Raw genomic sequence first — 17890 nt, forward strand, 5'->3', positions numbered from 1 at the left:
GATGTGACTATGGGGAACCAATGATCTGCAGAGAAGAAAACAAGCCCTTGGTATTTTAGACTTTTCTTGTCTGTTTGCAATAACTAACCTGTCGTATTTTCCTGATACTATTCCTAGTATTTTTAAAGATGACGGAGAGAAAGGACTTGGTAAGCCAGCAAAATTAAATAGGAGGGATACTTAGACATCATTTCTTAACAAGTAATTCTCCTCAAACTGTATAAACTTTCTTGAGTTAAATATTGTAGAGAAAAAAGATACTCCATCTTCAGTGAAACGTTAATGATAAAAGTTGGTCCTCTTTGCTGTCCAGGACCCTCACTTAAACCACCAGGTGATGTAAATTACATCAGCAAACTCTTCCTTCAAAAAGCAAAATAAAACAATCTCTTTCCTGGCTTAGTGGGGGAAAAAAAAGGCCATGGAGAATAATAATAAAAACTCTGAATTTTTATGCATGTTTTTGAGTTAATCTGAAGTTGAGTTGTTTATTCTGACTGAGGTCCTTGGCCTGCACATAAACATGTTAGCTGTTGTCAAGGATGTGCAGAGGCATACACTTTCCAGTGAGAATGTAGTCAGAACCAGAATTCACGAGACTGGCAACAGCATCTGACAGGGCTGCCAGCATTGCAGACCTGCAATTCAGACACTGTATAAACTATCTTCTTTTTTAAAATGTGCAGGAGAAATTGAATCTGAAAGACAATATCAAGAAATAACTCTTACATATTACATACAGTAGCATGAATTTAAAACTGAAGCTATTTATATGACAGGCTTGAACCATAGAAGATATAATATATGCTGCTCTATTTTATGTGTTGTTCCTTGAGTAGCAAGTGATGGGACCTGTGCTGACTGTGCATTGGAGGCAGCACGTCGGATGCAGTGGTTGCATGTGGAGCTGGGAGTCAGCAGGTGACTGCTGTGGAGCTCCAGCAGCTACTGCTTGAGTTAGAAAAATTGGGGAAGCTGGGAAACCTTTGTCCTTTTGCTCTCGCTGCCTCTTTCAGCTAACAGCAGTTTTCACAAACACCCCCAACCCATGCCATTGTCTGCCTTCAAACTCTGTCTTGAATTTCTCTTGCTGTGGTGCAGGAGAGAAGACAGGAGTTCTGAAACTCTTTCACGGTGTTTGCTGTTTGGGAGGGTGCTTGGTAGGAGCATTTCAGGGTGTTGTGTCTAGTGCTGTTGGCTTTCAGCCTGCTGCTGAAAGGCAGCAGAGCTTGCTTTCTGTGTGTTTTTACTAATTTAACTGGTTGAACCAAGCTTTTAAACCATGAACACTTAATTTGTTCTCATTTGTCTGTTGTTAGAGCAGCAGGCAGAAGGTGTTGTTGAAGGTACTGTTGAAAGGTCTTGATGTGAACTCCTAACTATGTGGAAGATGCTTCTCACATCCCCTAGATAAAGAATTGGGCCTGCTCTTCCATCTCTGTTTTACACCCCTGTCTGACATACGGAAGGAAGAGGTTTTTAGATACGGTGACACTTCTGTACTCCCTGCCCTGCTGGTCTGGGAGAAGAAATCCTCCTGAGCCACATCCATAGTCAGCTGTTGAACATCTGTAGGTGCCTGCAGTGCTAACATGTTTTCATTTTTCCCTTCTGCAGCGTCTCCCTTTCTGCTGTTTGCCAACCGGCGGGATGTGCGGCTGGTGGATGCTGGAGGCACGAAGCTGGAGTCCACGGTGGTGGTCAGTGGTTTAGAGGATGCTGCTGCGGTTGACTTCCAGTACTCACAAGGCATCGTTTTCTGGACAGATGTGAGTGAAGAAGCCATCAAGCAAACTTACATTAACCAAACTGGGAATGTGGTGCAGAATGTCATCATTTCTGGTCTGGTTTCCCCGGACGGCCTGGCGTGTGATTGGATTGGGAAAAAACTTTACTGGACGGATTCAGAAACCAATAGGATAGAAGTAGCTAATCTCAATGGAACATCTAGAAAAGTCCTCTTCTGGCAAGACCTTGATCAGCCCAGGGCAATAGCTTTGGATCCGGCTCATGGGTAAATATTAATTTGACTTAAATGCTTAAATGAATACTGTGGTGATTTATGTTGAGTTTTTAGTTTTGAAAAGAAAAGGAACAACACATAGCCTTTTGTTTCACTTAACATTTTCTTGAGGTGTTCTTCTCAAGATTTGTAACTGAACATATGTTTGAGTTTAAATATTTTGTGGCAAGAAATGGCAACCCAGACCTTGAGCCAAAAAGAAAAATACAGCTGGTTCTTAGGTGCCAAGCCAAATATTCAACCAGTATAATTACCTGGCTTATCCTGTTGCACTTTGGAAAAAGAACTAATTTTCCAAGCATTTTATTATTATTATTTTCTGTTATCTTGTTTAGTAAGTTAACTTTGATTTTATATGTGATGTCTATTTACAAGATGTGCAAGTCTGCATGTGATGAAACAGGAATTCTCACTTGCTATGCCCTGGTAAACAAAATCAGGATATTTTTTAAGTGATGATGTTGAATAATAATGTTTGTGCCAGCAAGGGAAAGAATCCAGGTGAAACTGGATTCTCAGTGCTGTGAAGCGAACATGCTAAGAAGTGGTAAGAGTGCAGGCTGCATGTGTCAGTTCTAGTGCTGCTAAAAATACTTATGTATGTGTATGATTCCTCCCTCTCTCTTCAGTCCTCCCCAGGATTTCACATGTGCTGTTTGCTCTCCCTGTGCACAAGCAGTGCTGGTGTTGTGTCCTTTGGGCCTGGCATTTATGGCAGTGATGACTGAAGATGTGCTGTGCTAGATGGACCCTCATGAAAACCAGGAAAGAGAACTCAAGTGCATTTCTCTTGTGTGCAGGGATCCACACAAATAGGCTGGTTTGCCTCTGATCTGCTGCCATTTTCACTATACTTTCTCAGAGATCACTTTATCTTCCTCTAGGGTATACATAGTAGGTTTCTTATCTGTAGGAAAATCTGGTGTTAACTGATATTTTCACAAAATTCACAGGATGACCAGGTTTGAAGAGACCTTTAAGATCATCAACCCATGCCCTAACCCCTCAACTAAACCATGACATCGAGTGCCACATCCAGTCTTTTTTTAAACACATCCAGGGATGGTGACTCCACCACCTCCCCAGGCAGGCATTCCAGTAGTTTATCACTCTTTGTTTCAAAGGAAGTATATGTTGGATATTAGGAAAAAGTGAAAAACTTTTTCTTAATATCAAACCTAACTTTCCCTTGACGCAGCCTGAGACTGTGTCCTCCGGTTCTGTCAGTTGCTGCTTGGAGAAAAAGACCAACACCAACCTGACTACAGCCACCTTTTAGGAGACTGAGTCTGTTCTCTTTGCAAAATGATGCTGAGCAAGGGCTTAGTATAAACCATAAAAATAAAGTATTTGGTGGTTTATCCTGCTCTGGGAGCTGGACAATGTCTTGAGAAACTACCTGCTTCAAGTGTGCGAGTAGTGAAGATGGAAACGAGGCAACAGAGGCCAATTTAAGATCACCATGTCAGCACCTTCCATGCCACAGACTGGAACTGTGGTTGTTTTTGCAGTGTTTCCTGAATAAGATTTTCCAGATGAATGTGAGGTGTTACAGGTACATTTATGATTAATACATAAAGGGCATACATAGGCTAAATGAAACGGTGTGTACCCAAAGAAACAAAATCCTTAGTTTTGTTGACACGTCAAATGCTGGAGCTGTCTGTATCCTTCAGATAATGCCTGGAAAGGTACAGCCATTACCAGTGGAAGGGGAACTGGAGTGACTTTGTTGGGCCAAAGGACTTTTCAAGAGGGGTCCTAATCCTCCTAACCCTGCCTTCCTTACAGATGCCTTTAGGTGAAAGGAATTCTCCCCACAGCAAATTGTTCTGTAGAGGGGTTTTAAATAAATTAACAGGAATCCTGTTGTATCCTGACAGCAAGTATTCTATGCAGAATTAATTAATTCATGTTGATTAATTAGATGTAGAGTTCATTAGTATATTTAAAGAGAGAATATGATGTTAAATTGAGTATTTCATGGTGAGGTGGATTACAGAGTGTGGTATGGCACTTTGCATGAAATGCCAGTGCCAGGTTTACTTTTCCTAAGTGGATGCAGTTCCTTGCCTTTTGATTGATTCTTTAAGTGTTGAATCAAAGGCAGGTTTGCCTGAAAAACTAATATATTAAACTTGAAAGAAAATTTTAAAAATCAGTCATCACATATATTTGTGGAATAAAACATTCAGGTTTGCTTTTACAACCACTTCATTTCAGCTGGTAGTTCTGAAATATTTCCTAGGTGCATTTGTGAACTGGTGATTTTGGCACAGCAGGCTCTGGGGTTGAGCTCACATAGAAGCATGTGTTCCTTGTTCCAGGTATTCTCAGGGGAAGAAGAGTGGGTGACAGTAGGAGAAAAGAACCATTTAATAATACCTTTTTATCTTTTTGTTAATAAGTTTTTGAAATCAGGTGGCTAATACTGTTCCTACAACTGTCAGAACAGTATTAGATCAGAGCACCTGAGTAAGTTTGTGGGGTTTTTTTCTGGATCATGAAATGTGAAGCAGTTCAGACTAGGATTCTTAAAACTGATTGAGGCAATCTGTCAGTGGCTAGTCATTTGCTTAGTTTGGAAGTTTCTATTCCACAGAGGTAATTTTGTCCCTTTAGAAGTTTCTACTAAAAAATTGAGGGTGGGAAGCTTAGAAAATGAGGAAGAAAATTTCATTAGTCTACTTTGGTTTCCAGAGGCAAAATGAGACAAATAAGCAGATTGCAAATGCTTAGTTGATACTATTAGTACCCAAACATGGGTTTGTCTAGAATGCTGCAAGTCAAACAAATCTAATCTCTCTTAAGACAATAACATGTTGTCATGCAGAATGGTGGCACCTTCTCTTGTCTTTTAGCCTTAGTAAGGCTGTTCTGCAGAGGTGGATTAAGGACTGTGTGTTGGGATGTTTACAGTGGGGTGTTATGCCCAGAGTGGTGTTTGCTTAATAAGCAGACTTTATTCCATTTTGAGTGTGTTTCTTCAAGACCTAGACTAGTTTGAGAGAATAGAGAAGAACATACTGAATATACAGTCATCATCTCTCAGGAACACTAGAAGTGTAATGGCCAAGCCTTAGGAGATGGGAGAGGGGCTAAGTTGACTTCTGGAGTTTCCTTTTGAAGCCTGGTTTTTGGTGATTTCCAATTGACATTCATTGATTTTTCAGATGTTCTGATGGGCTTCCTAAGATGGTTGTGGTGTAGTGACATTTTTAAAGAGAACTGCATCTTTTGCACACTCAGCCTATCTTCCTTCTTTAAAGGCAGTGATTATCTCACAGTTATGAATGAGAGATTCCTCTCCCCTAATGATCATTCAGTGCATTCCTAAAATTTCATTTTTTAAGGCAAGCTGTGGGACACTTAAAGCTTATGTGTGGGTGTCTCTTCTTCCCAGAGCTAGTGAAAATTATTCATTGTACCGGGTCTTCTGACACTCTGAAAGAGTATCATAATTAACAAGAGTTGGCTTAATATTTCTTAATAGAAATAATAAGCCAATTATTTCTTGGCTTAACATCATTCTTTTCCATACACATTAAAACTTTCTTGCTGAACCCACTGTATATTCTTGGAATTAAAGGAAGCAGAATATGTGATAATCCAATTATTCTTCCCTGACATGAAGGATAAACTAAGAAAACAGAGGACAGTACGACACATTTTTCTATAAATTTGCTGGTGCTTTGTTTTGAGCATTTAGATCCCAGTCATGCTGTAGGGTTTGTTAAGCTAAGTTTATATAATGGAGGACATTAGGCTAAATTCTTGGTATTGTTTGTAGAACATTAGCATTTATATACATTGTTGATAGGTAGACTGCTGATGGGGGATTCAGTAGTGTTGGTGTTATTAACTTTGAGTTTGGCACCATTGCCTAAGTATTTATATGTTTTCAGGATAGCAACTTCTAACAAATCTGAACTTATTGTACATAAAGATTTTACTCAAGCCCAGCTAAAAGAGCTAGCTCAAATTCCCTGCGATGCCATGCAAAAAACTTAAGTGTCATGAACACTGTCTGAAGAAGGAGGAATGTATTTGAAAAACAAGTTTTTATCATGTGTTGTGGCAAGCAAACTTCAGTTTCCTGAAAAGAAATCTTCAAAAGAATGCATGAATGAGTAGCCAAAACAAATGATTTAATTCTCAGTCCTGTAGTGAAGGTCTTAGATCTGAACACCCTAGAATGTGTGTTGATAAGGGTCATTGAATCTATGACATAAAAATCTCAATGCTTGCTACCCTCTCCATTTTACACAGGGTTCTGTTTCTGAAGATCTGTAGCATATCCATGATCCTCATACCTAATATTCACTAAGTGCTTAATGAAGTAGTTAGTTCACATTATGAAAGTCTTCAATATGTTAGAGATACTTACTTTGGTATATATAAATCTTGAATTTGTTCCTGCATCACCTACTGTGATGGCTGCTGTATTGCCTTCTGGAGTGAGCTTATTGCCCAAGTCCAGGCTGTATTTTCTATAGCTTGCCTTGCTCAGCAGACAGTAATGCTTGAGAAATTTCTGCCCCCTCTGTTTGCTGAAAGCACAAAGAGCTAAATGAGACATCTGTGAAATGTTTGTGAAATCATTATTTTAAGGAAAGATGAAAATTGCTTGCCTCAAGAAAAGGTGTGCTGTCTTGTGGGTTTTTTGGTGTGGGTATAACCACAGTCATTGCTTGGTGTAGTCACTGGGGTTGTTGAATTTGCCCTACCTGAGCTGGCCTGCTGACTCTGGTGGGATCTGTAGGAATGGTGTTTGTGAAAGAGGAGAGTAAGGACCTTTGAACTGGTTTGACTGACTGAAGAAAAACTGCAAACTGCTGTCTACATTTCCTCCCTCATTTTAATTCTTAAAAACTCTTCCATGGCATGGTGTGGGGCTGTTGGGCCGAGGGAGTGCTGGTGTCAGTGGACCACCCCAGAAGCTGACTTCATTTATGGAGCAATCTTCTCCTTTTGAAATAGCAAAGCTTCGGGGGAAGGAAGTAAGATACAATTTGGAATGCAGCAATAAGAAAAAAATTACTGAGTACTAAAAATAAATCATCTGTTTTGGCATTCTGCGGAATGGCTATTAGTTCAAAGATTCAAACAAGCCTAATCATGTCTGAACAGCATTAAGGGATTGTATGCCATAGCCTGGCTTAGCCATTGCCTCAGGTTGTTTATGGCAAATTAGCCAAAATCTGCAATCAGTGCCTGTTATTGACCTGAAGTATATTTGGCACCAAAGAAAGGATTAGATGGTAAATGCACCAACTGGGATATTAAAAAATGGGTATATAGAAGGGACAGCTATCACAATTAGAAAGCTTCCAGTTCAGAGTCCAAAACTAAAAGCCTCAGACATGCCTAGCTGTTAATCCACTGTTTCCTCAGTGTCACAGCAAAGCCATGAACAAGACCTGGAGCTGTTCTAACTCACAACTGTGTTTATGTCAGCGCTGCAAACTGCAGCGGTGTGTGCTGATGATTCACCAGGCCCTGGGTCCCACACAGCAGCATGGCAGGTACTAAAGGTTAAGCACGTTGGCCTGATGGGTTGGAATTATTGAGATCTGTATGAGCTGCAGTAGACTGAGGCTTCTGATACAAATAAGCGTGAATGATGACATCTTTTAAACAGTGTATCTTCTGGTCTTAATCTCCTTTGGAGTAGTTGAGAGGAGAGGGAATACTGAAGAATAACTTGTGATTGTTGCAAGTGGTGGAGAAGAAAAGCAAGAAACATCCTCTGAGTAAAGACTGTGCTTTTAAGAAACCCTAACTCGTGGCTGCTTGGTTAAAATGCAGAAGATGCCCGGGTTTTGAGTGAAACATGCTTATTGCTGCCTGAAAGCTAGAGATTACTTTATATCCTGTGTGCTTCTAGTTAGTAATTAATTGCAAGTATAAAATTATTTTGAAGCTTTTGGTTAGTTATTTGAAACTCTGTAATATATGAGTAGCAGAATTATTATCTTAAAATGAAAGAAAAGTACTCAACTGTAAAATTGGTTCACAGTCATATCCAGTATCTTGGTATGGCAGTAATTTCTGGGACTTGGAAAGCTTTTGATATGCGTCTCCAAATAGCTGCAAATAGTCTCATGCATAAGAAACTTGAGGTTTTTGTGGGAATTGTTATTTGCTCTAAATTTCAGATGATTGTCCTTGATGGTGACAGCCTTTCTTTAAATAGTTTATTAGTCTCCTCTGCTTATTTCTCCCTTTTCCTGCTCATAGATATAACTAAAGGGCATATATTGTTCAAATACCTTTTGCTTCATTTGAAGGCAGACCTGCCTGTTCAGAGATGATGGAAAAAAAGTCATTTACTTCTTCCCATAGCCCCCAAAATTGCATGGGAAAGAAGTGGAAATGTGTAGATTTCTTTAAAAACCCCACTGAACTCCCTCCCCTGTTTGCACTCTTCTATTGCTGCAGTTTCTGTGACTCCTCGTGTCCTGGGTCCTGGAGACTGATACTTCTTTGCCCTGTACACATTTGGTCTTATTAAGTTTGGGAATTATATTCTTCTCTTCTAAATTTCTACACCATTTCTTGAGGGAACAGAATCACAGAATAATGAGGTTGGAAGAGACCTCTAAGATCATCGAGTCCATCATATGCCCTAACACCTCAACTAGACTGTAGCATCAAGTGCCATGTCCAATCTTTTTTTAAACACATCCAGAGATGATGATTCTGCCACTTCCCTGGGAAGAGCATTCCAGTGCTTTATTATTCTTTCAGTGAAAATTTTTTTCCTAATATCCAACCTATACCTTCCCTGACGTAGTTTGAGACTGTGTCCTCTTGTTCTCTCAGTTGCTGCCCGGTGGAAGAGACCGACCCTTACCTGTCTACAACCTCCCTTCAGGAAGTTGTAGAGAGCAATAACGTCACCTCTAAGCCTCCTCTTCTCCAGGCTAAACAACCCCAGCTCCTTCAAACATTCCTCACAGGGCTTGTGTTCCAAGCCCCTCACCAGCCTTGTTGCCCTCCTCTGGACGCGCTCAAGCATCTCAACATCCTTCCTAAACTGAGGGGCCCAGAACTGGACACAGAAGGAACAGTAGGATGGCTTTAGTTGTCACAGTGCCAGTGTGTGTTGCAGTGGTTTCTTGGGTGAAGTCAGGAATGCACTGGTACCAAAGAGGTGATGGAAGTTCTTTGATTAGATGATGTAATTGTGTGCATTTTATAGCTGTATAGTGTGGAGATCATGGCATTTGCAACATGTTGGTCTGGCTGGACTGGCACTGTTCTGTTAGTCATGAATGAGTTGCTTTGGTTTAACTCAAAATACGTTTCTAATTTTTTTTCATGTAAAATTAAGCATTAGTATAAGCTGAAGGAAGAATTTTTCCATGTAACCTGCTGAGGGTGTTCTCAGGGTTTTGTTTGTTACTGTGTTTGAAATTACAAGGGGGCAAATGAACATGCTTCAGTTCCATGCCTTGACAATTTCCTTTCTTTAGATGGAGTGTACCTTTCGCTAAACATTGAGTTAAAGTGCATCAGCACAGTAAAACATAAGATGCCTTGGTTTGAGCTAAACATTTGAGCAGTTGTGAGATCTGTGGATTAGAGAGCCACCAGCACCTGATTTACACAGTTGGATTACTGTTGCTCAATACATTTGCTGCACCCCATCTTCCATTAAGTCAGTCCAATGTGTAGATACAATTTTTTTACTGTCCCAATATGTTGTAATTCAGTGTTTCACTATGGAGAGAGGAAGAAATGTAGGTTTAACTTCAGGTAGATATAGTGAAGTAATGACTGGGTCTAGCTCACAAGCTCATGGAGAGTTCAGCAGTTCATTCTGCACTTTTTCCTGTGAGGATGCCCTGAATTTTGAGTGCAGTGTGTCTGAAAATGGGTTGAATGTTAGATTTGGACTATTTTTCCCATTCCTAAAATAAATCACATTTTGTGAAAGAAGAAAGGCACCTGGGGTCAATGCACTGACCATGGGACAGCCCTTGCTGTCAGGAAAGCCAAGAGCACTCCTGGGCTTCCTCAGGAGGAGTGCTGCCATCAGATCAAGAGCCTCCCTCTCTACTCAGAGCTGGTGAAACGACCCTTGGAGTGCTGTGCCAAGTTCTGGCTCCTCAGCAGGAGAGAGACATGGACATGCTGCTGTGAGCTGTCAGAGGGCCACAGAGATCAAGGACACCTTACCCCACTGTGTGTTTTCAAAGAATAAATCAGAATAAAAGACATTGTAGGAAAACTGTAGTGGAGAAGACTGGTCCTCAAGGGTTTTGTTTGCTTTGTACACATTTTTCAATACAATGTGATTGGTTGTAATGATTACCTGCTGTGGCATATCTTTGGGTTTGATGGAATGATTTTGTTGAGGACATCCAGGTCTCAAAATTCAGTGCTTGAAACGAAGAAGAAAAATTTGAAAAAAAAAAGTAATTTGCAGCTTAATGCTATGCATTATTTTTGGGGATATTTAATTATTAAACAGTTGGGGATATTTAATTTCACAGTGGAGTTTTTGCAGCTTTAAAGGTGGGATGGGGGAAGTAAGTTTTAAATGTGCAGGAATCTAAACTTCATAGCAATTTCCTGTAAACTCCTGTTTTGTGCCACAGGCTTGTGTAAGTTCAAGAGCATTGTTGAAATTGGAGAAGTTTGTACTGATTTATATCATCTGTACAACTGGCCCCTTTTGTGTAAGCAGGTTATGTAAGGTTTGGCAACTGTACTGCATTTTGGGAGATGGAAAAAGTGTTTGGGCAATGTCGGCTGCTTTTTATTATGTCTGTGATACCTTCCAGCTCAGATGGCTGATTGGCTGCTCTTGGAGGGCACAGCCCTGATTTCTAATCTTTGTGAAAATGATGACAAGAGACATGAAACTCTGGCTAATAAGAAATGACCTGCAGCTTTAAGACTGAGGGGAAGTATGGTCTTCATCCTGGTTTTGCTCCTGCACCTGAAATTTTAAAATGAGTTAAGCAGGGGAAAGAAAACAAACCAGTCAACCAAACAAAAAAAAAAAAAAAAAAAAAAAAAAAAAACAAAAAAAAAAAAAACCAAAAAAAAAAAAAAAAAAAAAAAAAAAAAACCAAAAAAACCCACCCAAAAACAAAGCCAACAAAAACCCCCACTGGGGTGCAGTTTGCCAACTTCAAAAATCTGTTTGTTTTTGCAAGGTGGTTTTCAGTCCCATTCTTCTGATAGGAGGGAAGCACCATTTAAGCCCTGCTTCACTGTGGTAATTTATATGCCAAAACCCAGGGACTTGTTGGCTGCAATTGAATTGCATTTAATAAAGTTCTGACTAGAAAGCTTGGTTGTGAAGCTTGCAGCTTACATATAGATCTACATATTTGTAATATATGTTACATATTTGTAATATGTGTAACACATTACATGTATGTGCTTACATATAGAGCAGTAACTGAGTTTTATGTACTCTCTTGGGTCTGGTGCTTCTGGCTCCCGGACTGGATGGACTTTTGGTGGCTGTGTGTTCAGAAGAAAGTGTACATTTACACCATGGCTTTGATGGAGCTTTGGCTCTTGCTCTGCTTTGTTCCAGCTCGTTTCTTTGGTGTAGCAAAGTGGTGTAGCAGATCAGTTCAGGGACAGTATTGGTGCAAGTGCTGTGAGATTATTATTTGATGTCAGTCTCTTTTTCACCCTGCCTCACCTTCCTTTCTGCCTTGGAAGTCTGGAATTAAGGTTTAAAACCAGTGATGGGGGGAGACACTTAAGCATCTCTGAAGAACTAGATAAAGTAACCCACAAATTTGTCCAAGGTCTGCTTTTTGTTTAGAGCTTCTGTCGTGCTGTTTAGTTACTTTTTTTTTTTCGTAAAAGGTATTGATTTGCAATAGCTGCTTAGCAGTGAATTTTGCTCACAAGGCGTTTTTTTTTTTTTTCCCCTCTCATTATCTCTTTAGGAATTCATGTTTTCATTTTCTTTGACAGCCTCAGTGCTGTTAGACTTTTGTTGACCTGTTGCCGTGCAGGGAGGATATAAAACTCCTCAGATGCCAGTCCTAAAATGTGATCGATTTAATGTGTACAAAGATACTGGTTTTGATAATTTTAGTTTCTTACGATTGTTATTGCATGCCCTGGCCCAGGGGTATTTAAAACTCTTGAATTTACATTTAAAAACACCACCACCACCATCAAGAAATCAACCAAACAAAAAAACTACCCAAATGCTTGCCTTAGGCTCTTCATTGTTATTCAGTGTGCATCTTTTCAGCTGGCTTCAAAAACTGGGAGGCATAATAGCACAGGTAGTGTCACCAGACTGAGATTCTTTGCTTAGTCTACTTATTTTTCTGAAATGTTATCTGGGCTAAATACTGGGTTTCTTTTTTAAATGGTAGGGATTGTTAATATGCTGGACACCTGGAAAATAGGTTCTATTTGAAAAACAAAAAATCCAGTCCTGAACCATCATTTGTCCCAGAAACATTGATGATGTCTTGACTGTTTGAAAGTGCTTGTTTTATATTGAGGTCAATAAGAGATATGGACTCTTGAGCATTCTTTAAAAAATAAATTCAGGAGAGCCTTTTTTCCCTCTCTACCAAAATAATATGTCAGTTATCACTCCAGGCTCCTGAATGAAGGTTAATTTAAATGAGGATGAATCAAAATCAGTTCCTGCATATAAACTGTTAAAGCATGCAGATTGATTTCTTTCTCTGAGAAGCCACTTGGAACTTTTTGCCATATTCTTCCCCTGCTCATAAAGCCCAACTAAAAGTGTCCGCTTTTGTGTAAGAATTGATCCTGGAGACTGGAGGCATTTGAAAGATACAAGCTGTAAGGCCTAATTATGACTTCAGGACATTACTAAAATCTTTAATTTCTCCACTGTTTTTCCTGTAGTGCTCTTTCTCTGAACCAGTTAGTGCAAGCAGATTTCAGGACTTCTGACTTTTGACAGGAGACTAATATTTTTAATGAGATCCATGGGTTATTTCAAGGATAGCTAGCCTTTGTCTTTTTCTTCATCACAAATCATAGCAAGGAGGCTTTCCCCCTGCCCCAAAAATTTCTCTTATTACTGTTCCAGTTAAGTTTGCAGTGCTGGTTTAGCTAAGCTTGTAGGATTTATAACTTGTGTAATAAAACTTCTGTCTTCAGGTGACTCTGTGTTCCAGCCAGAACAGTGTATTTTTGACTTAGCTTGAACTAGCTTTGTCACTCAAAATAGAGGAGGGCAAAAAAAGGGAAAACTTGACACTTTGTGCATTCTTGAAAGTCCCTCACAAGCATGCAGTTAAAACATGACATTTTATGGGCTGTTAGAGTCTCATGTCCAGTGCTCTGTTGTGCCTTGTGCTGCAAAAAAAATGTCAAAAGAACCAGGATGTTAGGCCAGAGAAAGGTGGAAGAGGAGGGATGGAAAGGACTGCCCTAGCTAATTGTAGACTCAAAGGTGACTTGGCATGGGGGAGTTGATGAGAAATGCCTTTCTCTGGGCAAGTTTCACAGGAGGCTTCAGCTGGCTGATTGCTGCTGTTGTTTGCTTCTTCTGTTTAAGCACCACTGCTGCAGAAACGTTGGGAAGACTGATTATTTGCTAAGGTAACTGAAAGGTTTTGAGTTTTCTTGGTTTTTTCCTTGTAGAATACTAATGTCAACACCAGGGGTGGGCACCAGGGAAGATGTGCTTCATTTGGCAGTGGTATGGTTTTAAATGGGCTCACTTAGGCCAGAGAAGATCAGTCCTGCTGTAGGAGCAGCTTCTTACATTGATTTCTAAACTCCCAGTTCAGGGTCTTGATGAGCTAAGAGATCTGCAAACCAGAGCAAATTTCCTAGAATACTTGGCAATTCAGCACCTGCTGCCTGATGAAAGGATGGAAACCTCTTTGAAAAGGATGCAAAAATTGTGTTTGCCATTCCGTGGCTTGGTGTGTCCTCTTGTGATGGACCATGGGATTCTGTAGAGCACACAGAGGGAAGAAAACCTTTAACTCCTTAGGAGTTTGATTAGTGCAGAGATTCAGTACACTCTGAAAAGTTCACTGAGCAGATCAGCTTTATGGTACCTGAGGGATTGCAGAGACAGCCTGCTGTCAGGACAAGGTGGTGGCAGGGTATGTTGCTTTAGAAAAGCCCACCTGAGAGAGAAGTGCTTTGAAGGAAGGCTGCCTGCATTCTGATTGTTCTCCATGTTGTTTAAGTGCATTTTCATCCTGCTGACCCTTCCTTTGTGGTGCAGTTATTTTGCTAATACCACATAGTACTAAACCTTTGAGTAACACTGAGCTTGGTGCCTGCTAATGAGCTGAAATTTAGAGATGCAATTTTCCTGTGCCAAGTTTGTGTGTGAATTTGAAAGTACTACTTTTGTACAGCGGTCTCTGTGGGGCCAAGGGTAAACACACATCACCTGTGAAATTAAACAACATTATTTTGTGGGAAGTGGCTCTTCAATTGGAGCTCCTTTAATATCATAGAAAAGCCATGAGGGCCCTTTGGTTTACAGATTTTTTTTTTCCTTCATCTGAATGCATTGAGAGTGCAGGCTAAAATTTTAACGTAAGGCCTGATAAGAGGAATTTTGTTCCATGATAATTTAGGGAATCTATTTTCATTCTTTTAACCTGCTTTAAGGGTTTAACAGGACTTAGCTAGTTTTGTCTCCTTTGTTTTTTCTTTTAGGTAACTTCATGGGATTTTTCATCTAAGCTCCTTTTCAGTCTGCACTTACACATTTCAATAGCCACATGATATGGCCCAAAGTCACTTCTAATAGCCACATTTTTCTTCATTCAACAGTCTATCTTTTGTCTGTCTTTATTCCTGTGGAGTTGGATGCTGGTGGTGCAAGCTAGTGCAGATGAGCTGGATCAGACAACTGATTTGACCTGACCAAAAACGGGTATTTGGCCATATCAGTTTCACTGTGTGATTCAGCAGCTGGTTGTACAAACAGGTTTTTTATGTCTGCTTTTCTCTGTCTTTAGTTGTTTGTCAATAGCTGCTTCCCCACACAGTCTGAGATGCCACAAATTACAGCCTGACTTGTTAAGGAAAACCAAAATGAATGGCAATTTACATTCATAGGTTGTCCTCTGAACTGGGGCAGCTCTCAGCTACTGCTGCTGCTTTTTCAGGAGCTGTCAGTCTATCCTGGTTGCTGGAGCTGAGGAAGCTTTGGGAAGGTATCTGGGGATGTGATTGTGCCTCAGCCACTCTAACGTGAGCTGTCTCAGAAACCTGCAGACTCACCTGCATGAAAGTCTTTTATTTCAGCTAGAAACCTGGTTTGACCTCACACTGAGGTTTATGTGTATTGTGATACAAGTGAGCAATTTCTATCTGTTTCTATCTGCATGGTTATCTATATTCCCCTCTTTAGTGGGGTAAACTGCTCATGATTATATGTGCTGCTGTGTAGGTGCTGTGACTGCCCTGGAACTGGAGAGCTGCCTTAGTTGGGGTGGAGGATGCACATGGAGATCAGGGCATTTTAAGGTTAAGTGCTGTGGGGGACATTCGGTGGTGGTAACTGTAGAGCTGCCTGTTCCTCCTTGGCTGAAATGATGGCCCAGCTGCAGCTAAAGCAGCTCCAGAGCCTCTGCAGTTTGCAGGGGGATCTGCAAAGGGGAGAGCAAGATCCCCCTGCAGGGGAACATGACAGCAATTACAAATGTCCCAACATCATCCCTGAAGTGTGGACAGGATTCTCTCTCATAAACTAAAGCCTAAAGCTTTTTTTGTATAAGTGTGTTTTCACAATTCACATTCATTGACTTCCTTCGTGGCTCCTACTGTGATTGCACAGCGAGTGCTGTCTTCTCAGGGGAGCTAAGGGTCTGAGATAAGCCAGGCTGTGAAACATCTGGCTAAGCATTGTGCAGGACTGAATAGATGTCTCTTTACCGTGCTTCTCTGGAGCTCCAGTGTTAGGAGGTCTCAGCTCAGATGCAGCTCAGTGCTCTTGCCCAGCTGGTGCCCGTCTGCTGCTCCTGTTGATCTAATACTGTGCGGGGAACCTGGGGAGGTGATGGGTCCTGTGCACAGATCCCTGGTTATGTTTGAGAGCTTCCTCAGGGCAAAGGCTTTCTCACACAGACCCATGGCCCAAAAGGCTGTCATGGCATTGGGAGTTTCTCTGTGTGTTTCTCTGAGCACCCTGAGGCAGCTGGGCTAGGAGCTGGCTGTTGTGTTTGCATGTGGAATTGCAGGCTGGATGTGTGGTGCTGGGTGATGTTTACCAGCTGTGAGCTGGCTGTCCTCTTCTCACCAGACCATTTCTCTTGTAGCTGGACAATCTCAGCTTTTCATACAGATGTTGTGTGATTTGCCACGCTTTGATCTGGTCCTTTCCAACTGGTACATGCTGTTAATCTATTGTGAGTCTGTTCAGGCTACTTAATTGCCTGTAGGTGGAGTGACAGGGAAACTGGGACATGAATGGGAATGGGGAAAAAAAAATCCAAAAATTTAATGTCTTTGTAAGTCTTCACAGATTTGTGATTTATTTTTTTGACAGAAACAAATTTCAGGACACTTGATTTTATTTTTTTTTTCTCTATGGATTTGCAAAAGGAGGTTAAGCTGTGGTCATTACCTGCTTGGATAGGTAATTAGTTGCTTCAGAATGTGATATAGGATATTAACTTGTAGTAACTGACCACACAGGGATGATACTCAGTTGTAAATGCTTATAACAATCAGGTACTGCTCAGCATTGGAAGACAATGGTAAATACACAGAGGCAAAACTTGTGAGATGGTTTAATGAAGTACTTGCTTTGTGCCTGTGGACCTGTGGTTTGATTTACTTTAATAAGTGTGTGAAAGTTTTGGGAGTAAACAGTGGTGTCTCTACCCTGCTGTACGTATGTGCCATTAGGGGCTTTGCAAAGAGCTGCTATCCCAGCGTGTCTTGTGGCCTCATTTGTGTGTGTGTCTCTTTCAGATACATGTACTGGACTGACTGGGGTGAAACCCCCCGAATAGAACGGGCAGGAATGGACAGCAGCATGCGGAAGATAATTGTTGATTCTGACATTTACTGGCCAAATGGACTCACGATAGATCTCGACGAACAGAAACTTTACTGGGCTGATGCCAAACTGAGTTTCATTCATAGGGCAAATCTGGATGGTTCCTTTAGGTAAGCTTCCTTTGGTCTATAATAAGGTGTAAGTTATTTCTCACTTTCTGTGTTCATTTTGAAATGAAACTTTTTTTCCCAGTAGTCTAGAATAATGCAAATACCTTATTGTTTTTGTTTTTTTTTTTTTAATGCAGTTCACCATAGGCTTGCAATAAATAACCTCACATAATATAAAACTGGTTTTAAGTGTAAGACTATTTGTATCAGTATTTCACTATAAACTGTTCACAGCCTTCTTGTACAGCAGGATTCTGCCTTTTTTAGGTTCTTACTTGTCTTGAAAATAGTTGGAGATGCTTATTCTTGACCCTAGACAATATAACATTTAACTTGTGACTGGGATTTTACAGTATTGTCAATGGTTTGTTTTTTTTTACCAACAAGAAATACACATTGAGACACTCTTGGCCATGGCCCCATCCAGAGATGTCCTTATGTTATGCCTATTAATTAACTAATTTGGGGTTGTTTCAAACAACAAACAGTTAGGAAGCAGATTTTCCTAAAGCTTGCTGGAAAGCACAGTGCTGCTGCTGTCCAAGTGTGCTGTTAAGTTTTGGCTTCTGTAGACATGGAGAAGTGACACTTCAGGCAGGGCAGACTTAGGCATTTGAGATTGCATCTTCAGTTCTGTGCAGTGCTCAATGGGCAGGTTGTGTTGGTCCTGAAGGGTGAGTGTCACATGCAGTAAAGTGTCCTGCCAAAATAATCTCTGCATTGTTGTCTGGCTTTGGTCTTCAGGTA

General features: G+C 40.7%; 1 protein-coding gene across 1 annotated transcript in view; it reads left to right on the plus strand.

Moving 5' to 3' along the window:
* LRP5 (LDL receptor related protein 5) overlaps nt 1–17890 on the plus strand; it is a 130898-nt gene that overhangs the window by 29229 nt on the left and 83779 nt on the right. The window contains exons 2-3 of the mRNA XM_041481126.1: nt 1618–2014; nt 16946–17143. Of these exons, the coding sequence (XP_041337060.1) occupies nt 1618–2014; nt 16946–17143 (595 nt within the window). The remainder of the gene's footprint in view (nt 1–1617; nt 2015–16945; nt 17144–17890) is intronic.

The sequence above is a fragment of the Pyrgilauda ruficollis genome, unplaced genomic scaffold (assembly GCF_017590135.1).
Source record: "Pyrgilauda ruficollis isolate IOZ18807 unplaced genomic scaffold, ASM1759013v1 scaffold55, whole genome shotgun sequence".
Classification (NCBI taxonomy): domain Eukaryota; kingdom Metazoa; phylum Chordata; class Aves; order Passeriformes; family Passeridae; genus Pyrgilauda; species Pyrgilauda ruficollis.